General features: G+C 35.9%; 1 protein-coding gene across 8 annotated transcripts in view; it reads left to right on the top strand.

Annotated features, from left to right (window-relative positions):
• The window catches only part of DNM1L (dynamin 1L), a 67,113-nt gene that overhangs the window by 47,134 nt on the left and 2,502 nt on the right, over positions 1-17,477 (top strand). For 2 of the 8 annotated variants that reach the window (XM_055394138.2, XM_055394140.2), the window contains 10 exons: positions 1,962-2,093; positions 3,293-3,499; positions 8,036-8,156; positions 8,379-8,534; positions 8,762-8,851; positions 11,978-12,070; positions 14,403-14,459; positions 15,111-15,188; positions 15,505-15,537; positions 17,202-17,378. In XM_055394138.2, coding sequence (XP_055250113.1) covers positions 1,962-2,093; positions 3,293-3,499; positions 8,036-8,156; positions 8,379-8,534; positions 8,762-8,851; positions 11,978-12,070; positions 14,403-14,459; positions 15,111-15,188; positions 15,505-15,537; positions 17,202-17,378 — 1,144 coding nt within the window. The remainder of the gene's footprint in view (positions 1-1,961; positions 2,094-3,292; positions 3,500-8,035; positions 8,157-8,378; positions 8,535-8,761; positions 8,852-11,977; positions 12,071-14,402; positions 14,460-15,110; positions 15,189-15,504; positions 15,538-17,201; positions 17,379-17,477) is intronic. The other 6 variants (XM_055394142.2, XM_055394144.2, XM_055394141.2 and 3 more) reach the window with 3 other exon arrangements.

Here is a 17,477-nt window from a genome sequence, read left to right as displayed (position 1 = left end):
GGTATCTCTTTGAACCTTCCCAACATACCTGAGAGCTATTATATTAGTCTGTTTTACAATCAGGAAACTTACTAAGTGATACATTCACCAAAGTCACATGGCTGGCGAAAGCAGAGCCAGATTCAAATGAAGATCTTAGTCCAAAACCTTTATAAAATAGGAAGCACTGAAAGTGTCATGAGGTCTGGGTTCTACTCCCAGTTCATCCACAAACTAGGTGTAATGTGGGTTTAAATGATTCCTACCATCTTTGGTCTCAAACCTTTTAAAATGAAAATGTTACTAATTGATGTCTTTATACTTGTCTGCTTCTAATCACACGTCTTTCTCCCTCACCCCTACTCTTTTAATTCCCATTATCTCTTTTCAAGGCAAGCAAGTTATAAAAGTGTTGTATTTGCAGATGGCTACTCTCCAATTTAGTTTCTTGTCCATGGATAAAGTACACAGTTGATTAAGATACATATATTTTTACCTGTTACTTAAGAGTACTGCTTTTGACTGTGGTTAATGGTAATAATGCGGCCTACGTTATTCAAACATTGCTTACTTAAAAGTCACACAGTTTGAATCTTGGCTGAATTACTTAATATGTGACCTTGGGTAAATTAATCTCCCTGGGCCTTCCTTATTTTGTTATAAAATGAGACAATACCTATTGCATGGGATTGTTTCGAGAATTAAATAAAACAGTTCACGTCAAGCATTATAGACAGTTCCTGGTGCCATCATCATCAATTTTAGGCTATCATTGTCATCCTCCTCACCACCATCTGAACTACTTCAGTCCAGTTCAGTTGCTCAGTCATGTCTGACTCTTTACAACGCCAGGCTTTCCTGACCATTACCAACTCCCAGAGTTTACCCAAATTCATGTCCATTCAGTCGGTGATGCCATCCAACCATCTCATCCCCTATTGTCCCCTTCTCCTCCTGCCTTCAATCTTTCCCAGCATCAGGGTCTTTTCAAATGAGTCAGCTCTTCACATCAAGTAGCCAAAGAATTGGAGTTTCAGCTTCAGCATCAGTCCTTCCAATGAACACTCAGGACTGATCTCCTTTAGATGGACTGGTTGGATCTCCTTGCATTCCAAGGAACTCTCAAGAGTCTTCTCCAATATCACAGTTCAAAAGCATCAATTCTTCGGTGCTTAGCTTTCTTTATAGTCCAACTCTCACATCCATACATGATTACTGGAAAAACCATAGCCTTGACTAGACGAACCTTTGTTGGCAAAGTAATGTCTTTGCTTTTTAATATGCCATCCTGGCTGATCATAACTTTCCTTCCAAGGAGTAAGCATCTTTTAATTTCATGGCTGCAATCAGCATCTGCAGTGATTTCGGAGCTCAAAAAAACAAAGTCAGCCACTGTTTCCGCATCTATTTACTGTGAAGTGATAGGACCAGATGCCATGATCTTAGTTTTCTGAATATTGAGTTTTAAGCCCAATATTTTACTCTCCTCTTTCACTTTTATTAGGAGGCTCTTTAGTTCTTCACTTTCTGCCATAGGGGTGGTATCATCTGCATATCTGAGGTTATTGATATTTTTCCCAGCAATCTTGATTCCAGCTTGTGCTTCATCCAGCACAGCGTTTCTTATGTTGTACTCTGCATATAAGTTAAATAAGCAGGGTGACAATATACAGCCTTGATGTACTCCTTTTCCTATTTGGAACCAGTTTGTTGTTCCAAGTCCAGTTCTAACGGTTGCTTCCTGACCTGCATACAGGTTTCTCAGGAGGCAGGTCAGGTGGTCTGGTATTCCCATCTCTTTAAGAATTTTCCACAGTTTGTGGTGATCCACACAGTCAAAGGCTTTGGCATAGTCAATAAAGCAGAAACAGATGTTTTTCTGGAACTCTCTTGCTTTTTCCACAATCCAGCGGATATTGCCAAAGTACTCGGTACCACAGTTTACTTTAGTTGAAACAGTTTTGTTATTTTTTCAACCTTAGGAGTCAGCTAGATATTAACAATAAGAAGAGTGTAACTGATTCAATCCGAGATGAATATGCTTTCCTTCAAAAAAAATATCCATCTCTGGCTAATAGAAATGGAACAAAGTATCTTGCCCGGACTTTAAACAGGTAACATTTTTTTACCTTTTGGAAAATGAGATGTTTTTGGTTTGCCAGTAGGTATCAGACCTTTGATTATCAATTCCTTACATTTTTATAATGTGCTTTGTCTATAAAATTTCACTTTTTGTTTCTTTTATAGTAGGTTCTTATAATGTATTTATTTATATTGAGGTGTGCTCAGTCATGCCTGACTCATTGCAGCCCCATGAACTGTAGACTGCCAGGCTCCTCTGTCCAGGAATTTTCCAGGCAGGAATGTTGGAGTGGGTTGCCATTCCTTACTCCAGGTGATCTTCCCAACCCAGGGATCAAACTTGTGTCTCTTACATCTCCTGCATTGGCAAGTGGTTTCTTTACCACTAACATGCCACCTGGGAAACCCTTTTATTGAGGTAGTTCGCATTAAAACTCATCATGTAATCTAGAAATGCTCAAGTGATTTTTAAAATACATTAATCATGAAATTATTTACAGTCATTCTACTTTGATGATAGAAATAGATGGCAGTTGACTTCATTTCCATTTTGTATTTCAGGAACTGAATTAAAATTTATAATTTTTGCATAATCTTGTCCTAATTAGGATGTCTTCTAGTCCTGTTCATAAAAAGGATGTAAGGTGTATACCTTGAATTCTTAATACCCACTGATGGTATTAGGTCATTCAAGGGATTAGAAGAGCTTTCTAGATGATTTATTAACAACTTAGGTGAAAGCTATTTCCTTCTGTTGTTGTCATCCAGTTGCTAAATCGTGTCTGTGTCTTTTTGCTTATTCTCTAAATAAATTAAAGCTGGATGGACATGGATCTTAACAAGATTGATTTTCACTATGCTGAGTACCTATTGTAAAAGATAAGTCAGAAACCAAAATAATGTAGATATAATTAGACTGTGTAGCTTATTTTCTTTAAGGTAATTGTAGTAATACAGGAAAAATTTTTAAAATTTATATGTGATTCTCTAGCAGTTGTTCCCATTTATTGGATTGAAGGCAAATTTAAAGGCATTTTAATAAGACAGTTTCCTTCATGTCATTTTTTTTTCAGACTAAATATTTATGTCTAGTCTAAAATTGCATTATTTCCTGCCAAGACAAGTTGTTTGACAGGTTTCCCCATTATTTACATTTTTAAAATTTGAGCTGCTTGGGATCTTCAAAGTACACAATTTTACTTTAAAATTCTTCCTTTCTAACTTTTGTTAGGTTACTGATGCATCACATCAGAGATTGCTTACCAGAGTTGAAAACGAGAATAAATGTTCTAGCTGCTCAATATCAGTCTCTTCTAAATAGCTATGGTGAACCTGTGGATGATAAAAGTGCTACTTTACTCCAGCTTATTACCAAATTTGCCACAGAATATTGTAATACTATTGAAGGAACTGCAAAATATATTGAAACTTCAGAGCTGTAAGTAAGAAATTTCTCTATGGATTTGGCTACCTTTCTTCTAAAGAAGAAAGATAAAGATCTTTTATTACAGTGACTTTGAGATTATCTGATTATGATTTATTATCTGTAAAACAGGAATATCATTTTGTAGAAATTATGAATGATATCTGATAGGTAAGTAAAATATGTAAAAATATGTAAAACATGGTAAAGTTTCAGGTTTTTTCTTTTTTAAAACAAGACTTTAATTGATAGGTATAACATTTTTTAATTTTAAAACATTTGTTTCTTTAATATGGACAACAACATTGTTCATGAAAAAATAAAAAAATGCAGATAAGTAAAAAGAGTAAAGTGTAAGGATAAAATTACTTTTAATTCCATCATCCAGAAATTGGCATTAATCTAGACATTTTCCTATGTATTTATAACACATATAAATGCCTATAATACACATCTTTAAAAATCAGATGCTGCAGAATCATTTCTTTAAATCAACTTGTACAAACAGCTAGTAGAAATTGTATATTTGTATTTTCAACCCTAAGATTTACATAGTATTTTACTTTTTAGACATATACTCTTATTTGTTCAATGAGTCCCCTACTCTTGATAGTTTGCTTTCAGTTATATACAAATATATACAATGTTGTGATGGACTATCTTTGGAGCATGTATCCAAGTAAATTCTTAGGGTAGATTTCTAGAAGTAGAATTACTAGATCAAAAGGTACATCACATCCTCAAAGTCTTTTATCATTGCTATATTAGTAGTGCGTGCTAAGTTGCTTCAGTCGTGTCTGGCTCTTTGCGACTCTGTGGACTGTAGTCCACCAGGCTTCTCTGTCCAGGAGATTCTCCAGGCAACAATATTGGAGTGGGTTGCCATGCCTACCTCCAGGAGATCATCCTGACCCAGGGATCAAACCTAGATCTCTAACGTCCTCCAACATGTTCAGTTCAGTTCAGTTCAGTCGCTCAGTCGTATCTGACTCTCTGCGACCCCATGAATCACAGCACTCCAGGCCTCCCTGTCCATCACCAACTCACGGAGTTCACTCAAACTCATGTCCATCGAGTCAGTGATGCCATCCAGCCATCTCATTCTCTGTCATCCCCTTTGCCTCCAACCTTTCCCAGCATCACAGTCTTTTCCAGTGAGTCAACTCATGGCCAAAGTATTGGAGTTTCAGCTTTAGCATCAGTCCTTCCAATGAACACCCAGGATTGATCTCCTTTAGAATGGACTGGTTGGATCTCCTTGCAGTACAAGGGACTCTAAAGAGTCTTCTCCAGCACCACAGTTCAAAAGCATCAATTCTTCGGCAATCAGCTTTCTTCACAGTCCAACTCTCACATCCATACATGACCACAGGAAAAACCATAGCCTTGACTAGACGGACCTTTGTTGGCAAAGTAATGTCTCTGCCTTTTATTATACTATCTAGGTTGGTCGTAACTTTCCTTCCAAGGAGTAAGCGTCTTTTAATTTCATGGCAGTCAGCATCTGCAGTGATTTTGGAGCCCCCAAAAATAAAGTCTGACACTGTTTCCACTGTTTTTCCATCTATTTCCCATGAAGTGATGGGACCAGATGCCATGATCTTTGTTTTCTGAATGTTGAGCTTCAAGCCAACCTTTTCACTCTCCTCTTTCACTTTCATCAAGAGGCTTTTGAGTTCCTCTTCACTTTCTGCCATAAGGGTGGTGTTATCTGCATACCTGAGGTTATTGATATTTTTCCCAGCAATCTTGATTCCAGCTTGTGCTTCTTCCAGCCCAGCGTTCCTCATGATGTACTCTGCATATAAGTTAAATAAGCAGGGTGACAATATACAGCCTTGACGTACTCCTTTTCCTATTTGGAACCAGTCTGTTGTTCCACGTACAGTTCTCACTGTTGCTTCCTGACCTGCATACAGGTTTCTGAAGAGGCAGGTCAGGTGGTCTGGTATTCCCATCTCTTTAAGAATTTTCCACAGTTTGTGGTGATCCGCACAGTCAAAGGCTTTGGCATAGTCAATGAAGCAGAAATAGATGTTTTTCTGGAACTCTCCTGCTTTCTCCATGATCCAGCGGATGTTGGCAATTTGATCTCTGGTGCCTCTTCCTTTTCTAAAACCTGCTTGAACATCTGGGAGTTCACGGTTCACATATTGCTAAAGCCTGGCTTGGAGAATTTTGAGCATGACTTTACTGTTAGGAGGTCTCTAAAATCCGCCTGCATTGGCAGGCAGGTTCTTTACCACTAGTTCCACCTGGGATATTAGTAGTAGATTGTATTGTTTTACTAGTAGCAATATATAAGAATATATTTCTCTGAACTCTCACCTTTAAAAAGCCTTTTAATTTTGAAAAATAAATATAGATTTCTAGCAAGTTGCAGATAAATGTACAGAGAGGTCCCATTCACCCTTCACCCCACCTCCCCCAGCACTGACATCCTGCATATCTGTAGTACAATAACAAAGCAAGAAAATGGACTTTGGTGCAATCCACAAAGTTTATTCAGATTTCACCAGTTATACTTTATGTGTGTGTGTGGGTGTACAGTTCTGTGTACTTTCATGTGACCCTGTTAGCCTTCTGTGTGAGTTAACTCCATAGAATATTTATGTCTTTGTAATTGTCTAATCTGCAGTGATTTTAATTGTCTAATCAAGCCTCATTAGAACACTGAAGGGGACCATTTATATCTCTTTCAAGGATTGGGAGAGCTCCATAGTTAGGAATGCATTTGGGTTGGGCTGTGAATAGAATATGGGGAAGGCCGTAAGCAGTAAGTAGAAAGGTATTTTAGGCTTTGGAATAGCAGAGAATAGTTCAGGGCAAATTTGGAGAATGGCATGTACAGTGATGGGATGTAACAGGAAGTAAGGCAGGAAAGGTGTCTAAGATGAACAAGACTGTGGAAAGTGTAATATGTCAGAATTTGAAGAGCTTCCTACTATAAAAAAATGAGAAAATTTTGGTCACAGGAGTTCACTTTACAGGGGTAATTCTGGTCATTATGGAAACTTTGGAGATGGTAAAGGTTGGAGGCAGAGAGATTAGTTACTGGTAATTTTAACTATTTTAAAGTATAATACATACTACTAAGTATATTCACAGTATTGTACAACCATCAAATAGTATCTATTTCCAAGATTTTTCATCATCCCAACAGAAACTCTGTATCAAATAAACAGTGATACCTCTCTTCCTCTCTTCTCCTAGCCCATGGTAACCTCTGACTTACTTTCTGTCTATGTGCATTTCCCTATTCTAGATATTTCATATAAGGAGAATCATACAATATTTTTCCTTTTCTGTCTGGGTTATTTCACTTAGCATAATGTTAGGCTGGTACCTTCTGCTACTGTAAGAAAGTAGTGAATAGTGATGTTAAAAATAGAGAAGAACGAATGATTTGGGGGGATATACCATATTTGTAAAGTTTTAACTGGACTTGAATGAAAAACATAAAAGATAATACCAGCATTTCTAGTCATTAAGACAGGAAACCAAGGTATCCAGTATGTAGGCCTAGAGATTTAATTTGTCTAAAGCAGGGATAAGCCCATTGACTAAGAATCATTTTTACATTTTTTAAATGGTTGAAAAAAAATTCAAAGAATTTTTTATGTAGTGTATATGTAAAGTTCAAATTTTAGTGTGTGTAAGTTTACAGGAACATGCTTATTTGTTTACATACAGTCTGTGGTTGCTTTTGTGCTCAATGGCAGAATTGGCGTGTTGTGACAGAGGCCTGAAACTGGCCTTTCATAGAAAAAGTTCGCTGATCTCTACTCTAGATTGTGAATAAATAGAAATTAGTTCAGTCGCTCAGTCGTGTCCGACTCTTTGCGATCCCATGAACCGCAGCACGCCAGGCCTCCCTGTCCATCACCAACTCCCGGAGTTCACCCAAACCCATGTCCATTGAGTCAATGATGCCATCCAACCATCTCATCCTCTGTTGTTCCCTATTCCTCCTGCCCTCAATCTTTCCCAGCATCAGGGTCTTTTCCAGTGAGTCAGTTCTTCGCATCAGGTGGCCAAAGTATTGGAGTTTCAGCTTCAACATCAGTCCTTCCGATGAACACCCAGGACTGATCTCCTTTAGGATGGACTGGTTGGATCTCCTTGCAGTCCAAGGGACTCTCAAGAGTCTTCGGCAACACCACAGTTCAAAAGCATCAATTCTTTGGCACTCAGCTTTCTTTATAGTCCAACTCTCCCATACATGACCACTGGAAAATATCTTAAGGAGTGCGTGGTCTAGTTGAAAACTAGAGCAGAGAAAAATGTTTAGTCGTTCTTAGTTAACTGGTGTTTTCTGACAGTACAGTTTACTCTGTGTGTGCACGTGCACATGCATGTATGAATGCCTTTTGTGAAATGACTCCTTTCCCCATTAAAGATTAGAGAAATTGGTTCATAATACAGTTGAGAATACATGGAAATGGTCTAAATGTAGTTGTCTATCATCTTAAAGCTTACAGAAAGACTTCTAGTTTGTAGTGCCTTTCCCTTTTAGTAATACTAGAAATCATACATTTCCTTGCCTTTCAGATGTGGTGGTGCTCGAATATGTTATATTTTCCATGAGACTTTTGGGCGAACCTTAGAATCTGTTGACCCTCTCGGTGGCCTTAACACTATTGACATTTTGACTGCCATTAGAAATGCAACTGTGAGTATGCTTAACTTTTAGAATTTTTTGAAATGAGGTTAAAGATTATTTTTTAATCCATATATCTTTTTAAATGAATGGTACAGTTTGTTATTTTGCTCTTATTCTTGAAATTAGGAAGTACTTTTCATGAAAAAATGCCAAAAAATGTGATTTATTTTAACCTTAGGGAAGAACCAAAATTATATGTAGCTATAAGAGCTCATAATTTTATCTTTTTAGGGTCCTCGTCCTGCTTTGTTTGTGCCTGAAGTTTCATTTGAGTTACTGGTCAAACGGCAGATCAAACGTCTGGAAGAGCCCAGCCTCCGTTGTGTGGAACTGGTTCATGAAGAAATGCAAAGGATCATTCAGCACTGTAGCAATTACAGTACACAGGTATTGAGGAATGAAACAGGTTTCTGATTAAGTAGTAAAAGACATGAGGTGATGGTTTCAAGGGGCAGGAGGAAATATAGAAGATGGGCTAAAAGTTAAAAGTTCCTTATCTAAAAGTGATATTTGAAATAGTGTAGTGAAATATCGCTTCCAAATCTGGTTTAGTATTTCAGTGATTAATTTTCCTTCAAACCAAACAGACTGTTTCTTACTTCCATCATATATAGGAGTTGTTGCGGTTCCCTAAACTTCATGATGCCATAGTTGAAGTAGTGACTTGTCTTCTTCGTAAACGGTTGCCTGTTACAAATGAAATGGTGAGCTATTATTTCATAAATCATTGTAGTCACTGTTAATAAAATAATTTTGTATACTTCATGAGTTTAGGCATAATGTTTCCCAGTGTATCAAAAAGAAAAAGAAGTGAATTTCAGTCTTATTTCAAAGGAAACTTCAGTAGTTCTGATAAAAAACATTTTTCCTCATATTTTAGTGATTGTTAACCTGCAGCCACATTTTCCTAAAAATAGCCAGCGGAAGTTTATTGTTGAGGATTGTATTCAGGTTTGCTTTATTATATATATATGGGCTTCCCAGGTAGCGCAATGGTAAAGAATATGCCTGCCAATGCAGGTAGACCCAAGAGACACAGGTTTGATCCCTGGGCTGGGAAGATCCCCTGGACTAAGAATGGCAACCCACTCCAATATTCTTGCCTGGAAATCCTATGGCCAGAGAAGCCTGGCAGGCTACAGTCCATGGGGCTGCAATGAGTCAGACATGACTGGGCACAACTCAATAAAAATAAATACATTCTAAGACCCTACTATACAAGAAACGAAAAGTGAAATTTTATAGAAAAGCACATTATAAAAATGTAAGGATTAAAAATGTAATCAAAGGTGTCAGACACCTATTGGCAAACCAAAAACATCTCATTTTCCAAAAGGTAAAAATTGTTACCCGTTTAAAATCTGTGCAAGATACTTTGTTCCATTTCTATTAGCCGGAGATGGGTATTTCTTTTGAAGGAAAGCATATTCATCACTGAATGAATCTGATACATTCTTCTTATTGTTAATATCTAGCTGGCTCCTAAGGTTGAAAAAATTAACAAAACTGTTTCAACTAAAGTAAACTGTGGTACTAAGTACTTTGGATGGTGAGGAGGATGACAATGATAACCTAAAATTCATGATGATGGCACCAGGAACTGTCTATAGTGCTTGACATGAATTGTTTTATTTAATTCTCACAATAATTCTATGCAATAGGTATTATCTCATTTTATAACAAAGTAAGGAAGCCCCAGGGAGATTAATTTACCCAAGGTCACATATTAAGTAATTCAGCCAAGATTCAAACTGTGTGACTTTTAAGTAAGCAATGTTTGAATAACGTAGGCCGCATTATTACCATTAACCACAGTCAAAAGCAGTACTCTTAAGTAACAGGTAAAAATATATGTATCTTAATCAACTGTGTACTTTATCCATGGACAAGAAACTAAATTGGAGAGTAGCCATCTGCAAATACAACACTTTTATAACTTGCTTGCCTTGAAAAGAGATAATGGGAATTAAAAAAAAAGAGTAGGGGTGAGGGAGAAAGATGTGTGATTAGAAGCAGGCAAGTATAAAGACATCAATTAGTAACATTTTCATTTTAAAAGGTTTGAGACCAAAGATGGTAGGAATCATTTAAACCCACATTACACCTAGTTTGTGGATGAACTGGGAGTAGAACCCAGACCTCATGACACTTTCAGTGCTTCCTGTTTTATAAAGGTTTTGGACTATGATCTTCATTTGAATCTGGCTCTGCTTTCACCAGCCATGTGACTTTGGTAAATGTATCACTTAGTAAGTTTCCTGATTGTAAAACAGACTAATATAATAGCTCTCAGGTATGTTGGGAAGGTTCAAAGAGATACCATTTGCAAATTTCTCACAGCAGAGTGTCCAAAACTTAAGTAGACACTCAATAGTAATTAGTTTCCTATCCATAATTTTTAATTTCAGCTACCTTCAGGTATTATTAGTATACCTTTGATAAATGTCTTCATGTCACATCCTGGCAATTACGTAGAATCACTAATGCTAGGGGTTACATCGATCTATTAAAATACTACCACCTTAAAAAACTTTCTTGACTGGGTGTAAATTAAATAATACTTTTTTCTAATACAGTGCGCTCATCATACGTAACGTAATAGACAAGGATATTTTTAAGCCTAGCCATTAAACTTTTTCCATTTGTGGGCTCTACTTCACATCCACAGAGTCGGACACAACTGAGCACACGTATATATAGCAGCACTGATCTGATGGAAAGTTGGTTTTATCTTTAGCCCCGGTAAACTGAGCCTTTATACAGCAAGTTATTTTTTAACTTTGATGTATGTCAGGATAATTTGGCTGTTTGTACAGCTTGCTTGTTTGATGACCTAATGTCATAATATCATGGCTGCTATCCTTAAAAATAAAATCCTGAAATTGGCGTAAATATGAGATAAGCATTTGAAATTGTCCATATTGCCTCTAATTGTTGACTGTTTCTTTTTTTCCTTTCTGGTCTCTAAAAGTGCATTTGGGTCCTTGGCTCAGGGTGGTGAGCCCCAATGGACATTTACTTACATTTACTTTACAAGTACAAAACCGTCCTTGGAAGTATAGAATGTAAGTGCTGCTGCTTAGTTGTTTCCCTGGCAAGCATAACCACGAATTGAAATGAGTGAGAACATGATTAGCCTGATCTTGGACTCTACCCACTGACACTAGAGTCATCAGAATTTCATTTAAATAAATCATTTTCACTGATTTTGATCTTTCAGTGCTGTTCTGATAACTGAGATTTGTCAGGACAATGAAATGAAGGACTTAGTTTAATCTCTGTATAATGCTAGATAATTAATTTCAACTTTCCTTTTTGATTATTGTCCCAATTAGGATTTTGAACTACATATATTTAAACTAGGTGCTTCATAATTAGGGCTAATCAATTAGGTTAGCTCAGGCCTTTAAATGTATCTTTTACTGAAGTAAAGTTAACATCTTTAACTTATATCTGATTCTGTAATGGTTTATTATTGAACCTGAACTTTTGACATGGAATAGTGGATGATCTAAAGTTTTTATGTAGCAAAGTTGCTTGGAAGTTAGATATGCATCAAGTAGATAACTTTTTTCCCCCTAACAGTATACTTCTATCTACTTCAACGTCAGAAATGCAGTCTTAGATGCTGACATATAAATAATTTAAAAGAGAGAGCAAATTGTTATTTGGTATAAGATTTATCAGTTGGAGTATAATTATCAATATTTATTTAGGCATGTTTCCTGTACGGTCTTTCAGAATTTATCTGTTAAATAAGTTTATATGTTTCCTAAATTAAAATTAGGTTGGCATAATATTGTATATAGCCTAATTTTATTTTTTTCTAGGTCCATAACTTAGTGGCAATTGAATTGGCTTATATCAACACAAAACATCCAGACTTTGCTGATGCTTGTGGGTTAATGAACAACAATATAGAGGTAAATACAATTTAGATTTGTGTTTTTTGAGAGAGAAAATCTGTTTTACATTAATTATATCAAATTTACTGAACAAGGAATAACTATAAGACCTTTATGTACCTTATTATTGTCATATTCCAAGAATTATGCTGAGGGCATTACATTATTTTCTTAAATTTAATCCTCAGAACCACCTAGAGGGATTGTTCTTATTTTCTGCTTATGAAACTAACTCAGAGAGGATCTGGGGCTCATTGATTTGGTATTTGTATTTGAAGGACTGCCTGGTTCCATTTCAGTTAACTGTTGCAGTTTATTAGACTGAAGTATGTAAAACAGTGGATGTTTAAACTAGTTTTTACTTGATTCTGAAAGCTTTGAAGGAAACAATCCAAGAATTACCTAAATTATAGTGTATTTGGAAAAACAGTACTGTTTCACCACTGCATTTCATGGATCCTTTCTTTTTTCCATTTGAGGTTAATGTTGTAGGTTGCATAAGAACTCAGAAGGAGCCAAGACTGATGGATAGAATGATTTACCTGGATGCATTTTTTTCTCTGCCATTTTTATACAAAACTGTAAATTTTTCTGCTGTTTCATAGTCCAGGAAGACCTCAGTCTGTCTTCTGTATCAAATTTTCCCTTATGCACATGGGTGGAGAGAAAATCGTAAACATGGAATTTGGGAACTGCAAGGGATCTTTTAGTTAAAAAGATGAAGAACCCAAGACCCACAGCTGATAACAGCTATTTACTTTACTGCTTATTTTGCTGGACACTGTTAGAGGGGAAAAGCACCTTCTCTTTAACAGGTACAGGGACCTGTTTTTTAGCTGCATAGTTGAGGTAACTCCTATTCTCAAAAAATTCCACAGAATTGCTGTGGCCCATCTTCAATCTCTTGCAAGCTGGGTAGCATGACCAGAAAAAATTCCAAAACACATATAAGTAAGGCACTTTAAAACACTTAAGAAAGTGGATTATATAACAGTTGTCACGTTAAAAATTGGCCTGTAGACACTCTCTTTAAGATAGTAGTTCTTGTAACATGGAAACCTTCAAGGAAAATTTTTGTCTGAAATAGGTTTTCTAATACTGACAAGGTCATTTATGATCTGATTTCAGATCAGTATTTTTCTTATAAGTGAATGTCCCTGATTTTAATGACTATGTGTCAGAGAACGAACACACAGATACTCTCATTTAATCTTTAGAGCAACCTTATAAAGGTAATGTTAATAGACTAGGAAACCGGGGCTGAGAGTAACTTGTTCAGTTAACAAAGCATATAAGCCAGCTCTCCAGGGCCGGCTAAGGTCATAAGTGGTTGGCATGAAAATCTGGTCTCTTGATTCCTCTACCTTTTGCTTTGTGTCCTTCTTCAAAATGAACATTTAAATGCTAACTTGTAATTATGAAAACTGTTAAAAATCCATATATTTTTATCATTTGCTATATATTTTATAGTGAAAAGTTAGTATAATTTGTTACAAAATTTTCTTACCCAAAAACATCATTGTGAAGCTTTGTTAACTTACACCTTTTTTGCAAGTCTGAGTGTTCATGAAATGCTTTCTACTCGAGCATTTTGACTACATTTAACTTAAATGCTTTTCTGCTGTATTTGATGCTGCTTGTGAGCCAGTATTAACACCTTCGTCCTTCTATATTTTCATAGTCTTGCACCTATTATGGTGCTCGACATACAGTATGTACTATTGGTTTGAATTTACAGTTTGTTTGGTACCAGAATTACATTGATGATACAACCAATTAGAGGAGTGGCAGGTGATCAGTCTGTTAAATTACCCAGGTTGCAGAACAGACTGTCAGTTTCTAATACTAAGAAAGCAGAACATTCTTACAGATATTTCTTATTGCTTTGTGAGAATTGTGTGAAAGTAACGGAGATGTCAGCAGGTTAGAGTGATTTTTAAAGGTTTTGCTTAAGTTTTCTGTGATCTGTGTACTTCAGATTCTATATGGTATGTTGAAGGCTTATGTACACTTTTATGTGGGAACAGTTTAAATCAGTGATTCTTAACTTAGGGGGAAAGGCAGAGATGATGCTGGTCCACTGCCCATCCCTTGAGAATTCTTGGTACAGGAAGCCACTATTACTGATGTTGTATTTATCCTTCAGGTATGTTGGGGCAGAAAAAAGATTGAGAAGCATTGGGTGAAATGATTTCTTGTTTGTTTTAAAATATATTTATGGCATGAGTCTCAACAGTGGGAGGATATACTGTTATTCCATACTTCTCAATTAAGCTGAACTTTTTTTTTAGTAGCTTACATCTCTTATGTTCTGATAATCATGAATCTTATGATTGCTTGTGTTTTATAGGAACAAAGGAGAAACAGGCTAGCAAGAGAACTGCCTTCAGCTGTATCACGAGACAAGGTAAAAAACGTTTTTAAAGCATATTCCCAACCAATATACAGAGATGGACTGGTGAGCCTCAGAATATGAGTTCTAGGAGTAATTTTTTCTTCTCTCTTTAATATTCCATTGGCATATTTGAGTAAAGGTATGCAAGTTTCAGAACAGGCTTTGAATAATTTAAAGATAAATATTTTTAATACATTGGAATAAATGCTTAAAGGTGGATTTTAAGTATGAAGGCTTTTTGAAGAATTCAGTGACTGTCAACTTTGTAAAATTAGTTGAAATGACTAATGATTTTATTATAAGAAGGTTTTTTTGGCGAGGGAAGATGACAATATGTGCGTACCAGGTTTTAGCTTCCTATAATAGTTGCATATATTATAGTTTTTGTGTAAAAATCTGTTACCTTGAATTCTTTAACAGAAAAGATCTTATCAGCTTGTAAAAATCAAAATGAAGCTTTTGGATTTGAACTTTTCTTAGGAATTCATCTGAATAAAGCCTTAAACAAAGGTGACAGCAGTGATAGTAGTACAGGAAATAAGGCAAAATAAACATTATGTCCCATTTTTGTTTTTCATGGGGAAAATTCATATTTATAGAATGTTTCTGAATGCATTTTTGGCATCCTTGATTTTTTTTTTTCCCTGAATTTTTTGCCTTTAGTCTTCTAAAGTTCCAAGTGCTTTGGCACCTGCCTCCCAGGAGCCCTCCCCTGCTGCTTCTGCTGAGGCTGATGGCAAGGTCTGTTCTGATTCTTAATCTAAGCCTGCATGCCTAATTTGGTGCAACATAATCATCTGGAAACAATACACTGAATAGCAGAATATTAATATTGGATATTGTGCTAAGATCAAATTTTAGTCTAATAGAAATTTTAAATCGTTTAACAGTGTATACTTCATAACATAAATTTGTTAACATGCTTTTGCTTGCAATATAGAAGATGCATACAGAAAAAGAATTTAAAGAGGAAATTATCCTGCACTTTTTGAATTTCAAGCCATCGGTATTTAAATTTTGGTTGTTAAACTGCATGTTTTAACATATCTTTTAACAGTTAATTCAGGACAGCAGAAGAGAAACTAAAAATGTGAGTCTTGTGTCACAATGAAAATGTTGGTACTCCTGGTTTTCAGAAACACTGTCTTCAAAACCATTGAATAACTTGTTTGTAACAGTGGCATCTATCTATCATTGTCTTTGTTATGTTTAATGTTTCTCTTATTCAACTAACTTCTAAGATGGTATTAATTCTAGTTTTAACATTGTTTTAAATAATAACAGCCTTTCCCACCATTTTCTGTTACCTTCAAGAATAGTGTTGAATTTAATATTTTGGTAGGGAATTAAAATTCTGGAGATGAAAATTGTACTTTTGGACTTTTCCTCTTTAAAGGTTCTGAGATGTGTCCAGTGTTAATAGATAGTTCTCTTAGGCGTCTTTCTTATGCTTACGCACTTGTCACTTCTTTCTTATGCACTTGTCACCCTAAATATGTAGCTTAACATGTGCCTCAATAGCTTAAGCAAATTCAGAGCATACAAGGGGACTGTGAGAGTTTGAGACTGTTGCCAGTTCTTGATAAAATAATCTGTAAGTTATTCAGACCCATTCTTATTTTTGCCATTCAGCTCCTTTCCTTATTTATTGTCCAGGTTTAAGATTCTGAACCTCAGATAAAACCTTATAATTAAATGTCTTATCTTCTCTCAGCCCACTGTACTAAGATCTTAAGAGAACCATTTAAATCATTGCTTTTTATTTTACTCATGGCTTCACCTTAAGATTTCATAAGTAGGTCTGTCACTCATGTGTAGTTAACAGGCATTTAGAAATACAATTACTCATTTAAAAAGCAGTATATAAATATTCCACCTATATATTGATAAATATCATCTTTAATATATCTTTTAGAGACAAATTTTGGGCAGTGTTTTGAATAAGTGATACAAAAAACATTTAACCATTGCTATAACACTGTTAAATTTATAAAAAGTCATTTTTATTTCTATAATTCTGAATGCCATTTTATCTTCATTTTAGATTGTAAAATCTTAAATATCTAAAAACATGTCTTAAATATTGATGAATTAGTGTTCCCTGTTACCTTAAACAGTCATTTTTCTTTTATAAATCAAGACTAACAGATCCTAAAAAAGAAGGTGCAAAAGCACTTGTGATTAATGACGAGAGATCACAGTTCAACAGTGTTTAAAGTTACTTTGAAAAAATAATGTGAATAGCAGTTTTGACTTTCCTTGTGATTTTAATGGTCATTGGAGAAGGAAATGGCAACCCACTCCAGTATTCTTGCCTAGAGAATCCTGTGGATAGAGAAGCCTGGTGGGCTGCTGTCCACAGGGTCGCACAGAGTCGGACACAACTGAAGCAACTTAGCATGCGTGCATGTGCTTTTAATGGTCAGTCTTGTTTTTCCACAATCTCTAGTGTTAGAGGTTGGAGAGGAGGAAAAACTTTGAAAAGTTAGCAAGTAATAAAAAAGGAATTAAAGATATCCTGGCCGAGGCCTTGCCAGCAATTTAGAACAGAACCTCTTATTTAGACAGCTCAGGGTTCCAGTTGCACATGGCAGTCACCATCTCTTTCTGACCCTGCTCTCTCTCTGAATAGATTAAACTGCAGATGGGTACTAGATGGGTATTCTCCTTGACTCCAATAAAAAAAAATTAACTTTGTTTAGATAATGTCAGTTTGATATGGTTGGTACAGGTCTTGGAACATGTTTTTTTCAGGTTGCATCTGGAGGTGGTGGGGTTGGAGATGCTGTTCAAGAACCAACAACAGGCAGCTGGAGAGGAATGCTGAAAACTTCAAAAGCTGAGGAGTTACTAGCTGAGGAAAAATCAAAACCAATTCCAATTATGCCAGCCAGTCCACAAAAAGGCCACGCTGTGAATTTGCTGGATGTGGTAAGCTGTAGAGTTTGGTTGAGGACAAAGAACCAAATTACCAAGAAAGCATTTGAAAAGGCAGAAGGAACTGGTATCTCAAAAACATACTGTTACGTG

Source organism: Moschus berezovskii, chromosome 6, assembly GCF_049115385.1.
Source record: "Moschus berezovskii isolate FMDL1 chromosome 6, NW_MosBer_1.0, whole genome shotgun sequence".
Taxonomy (NCBI): Eukaryota; Metazoa; Chordata; class Mammalia; order Artiodactyla; family Moschidae; genus Moschus; species Moschus berezovskii.
Note: the sequence above shows the minus strand (reverse complement) of the source record. Positions and strands in the feature narration are given on the sequence as shown.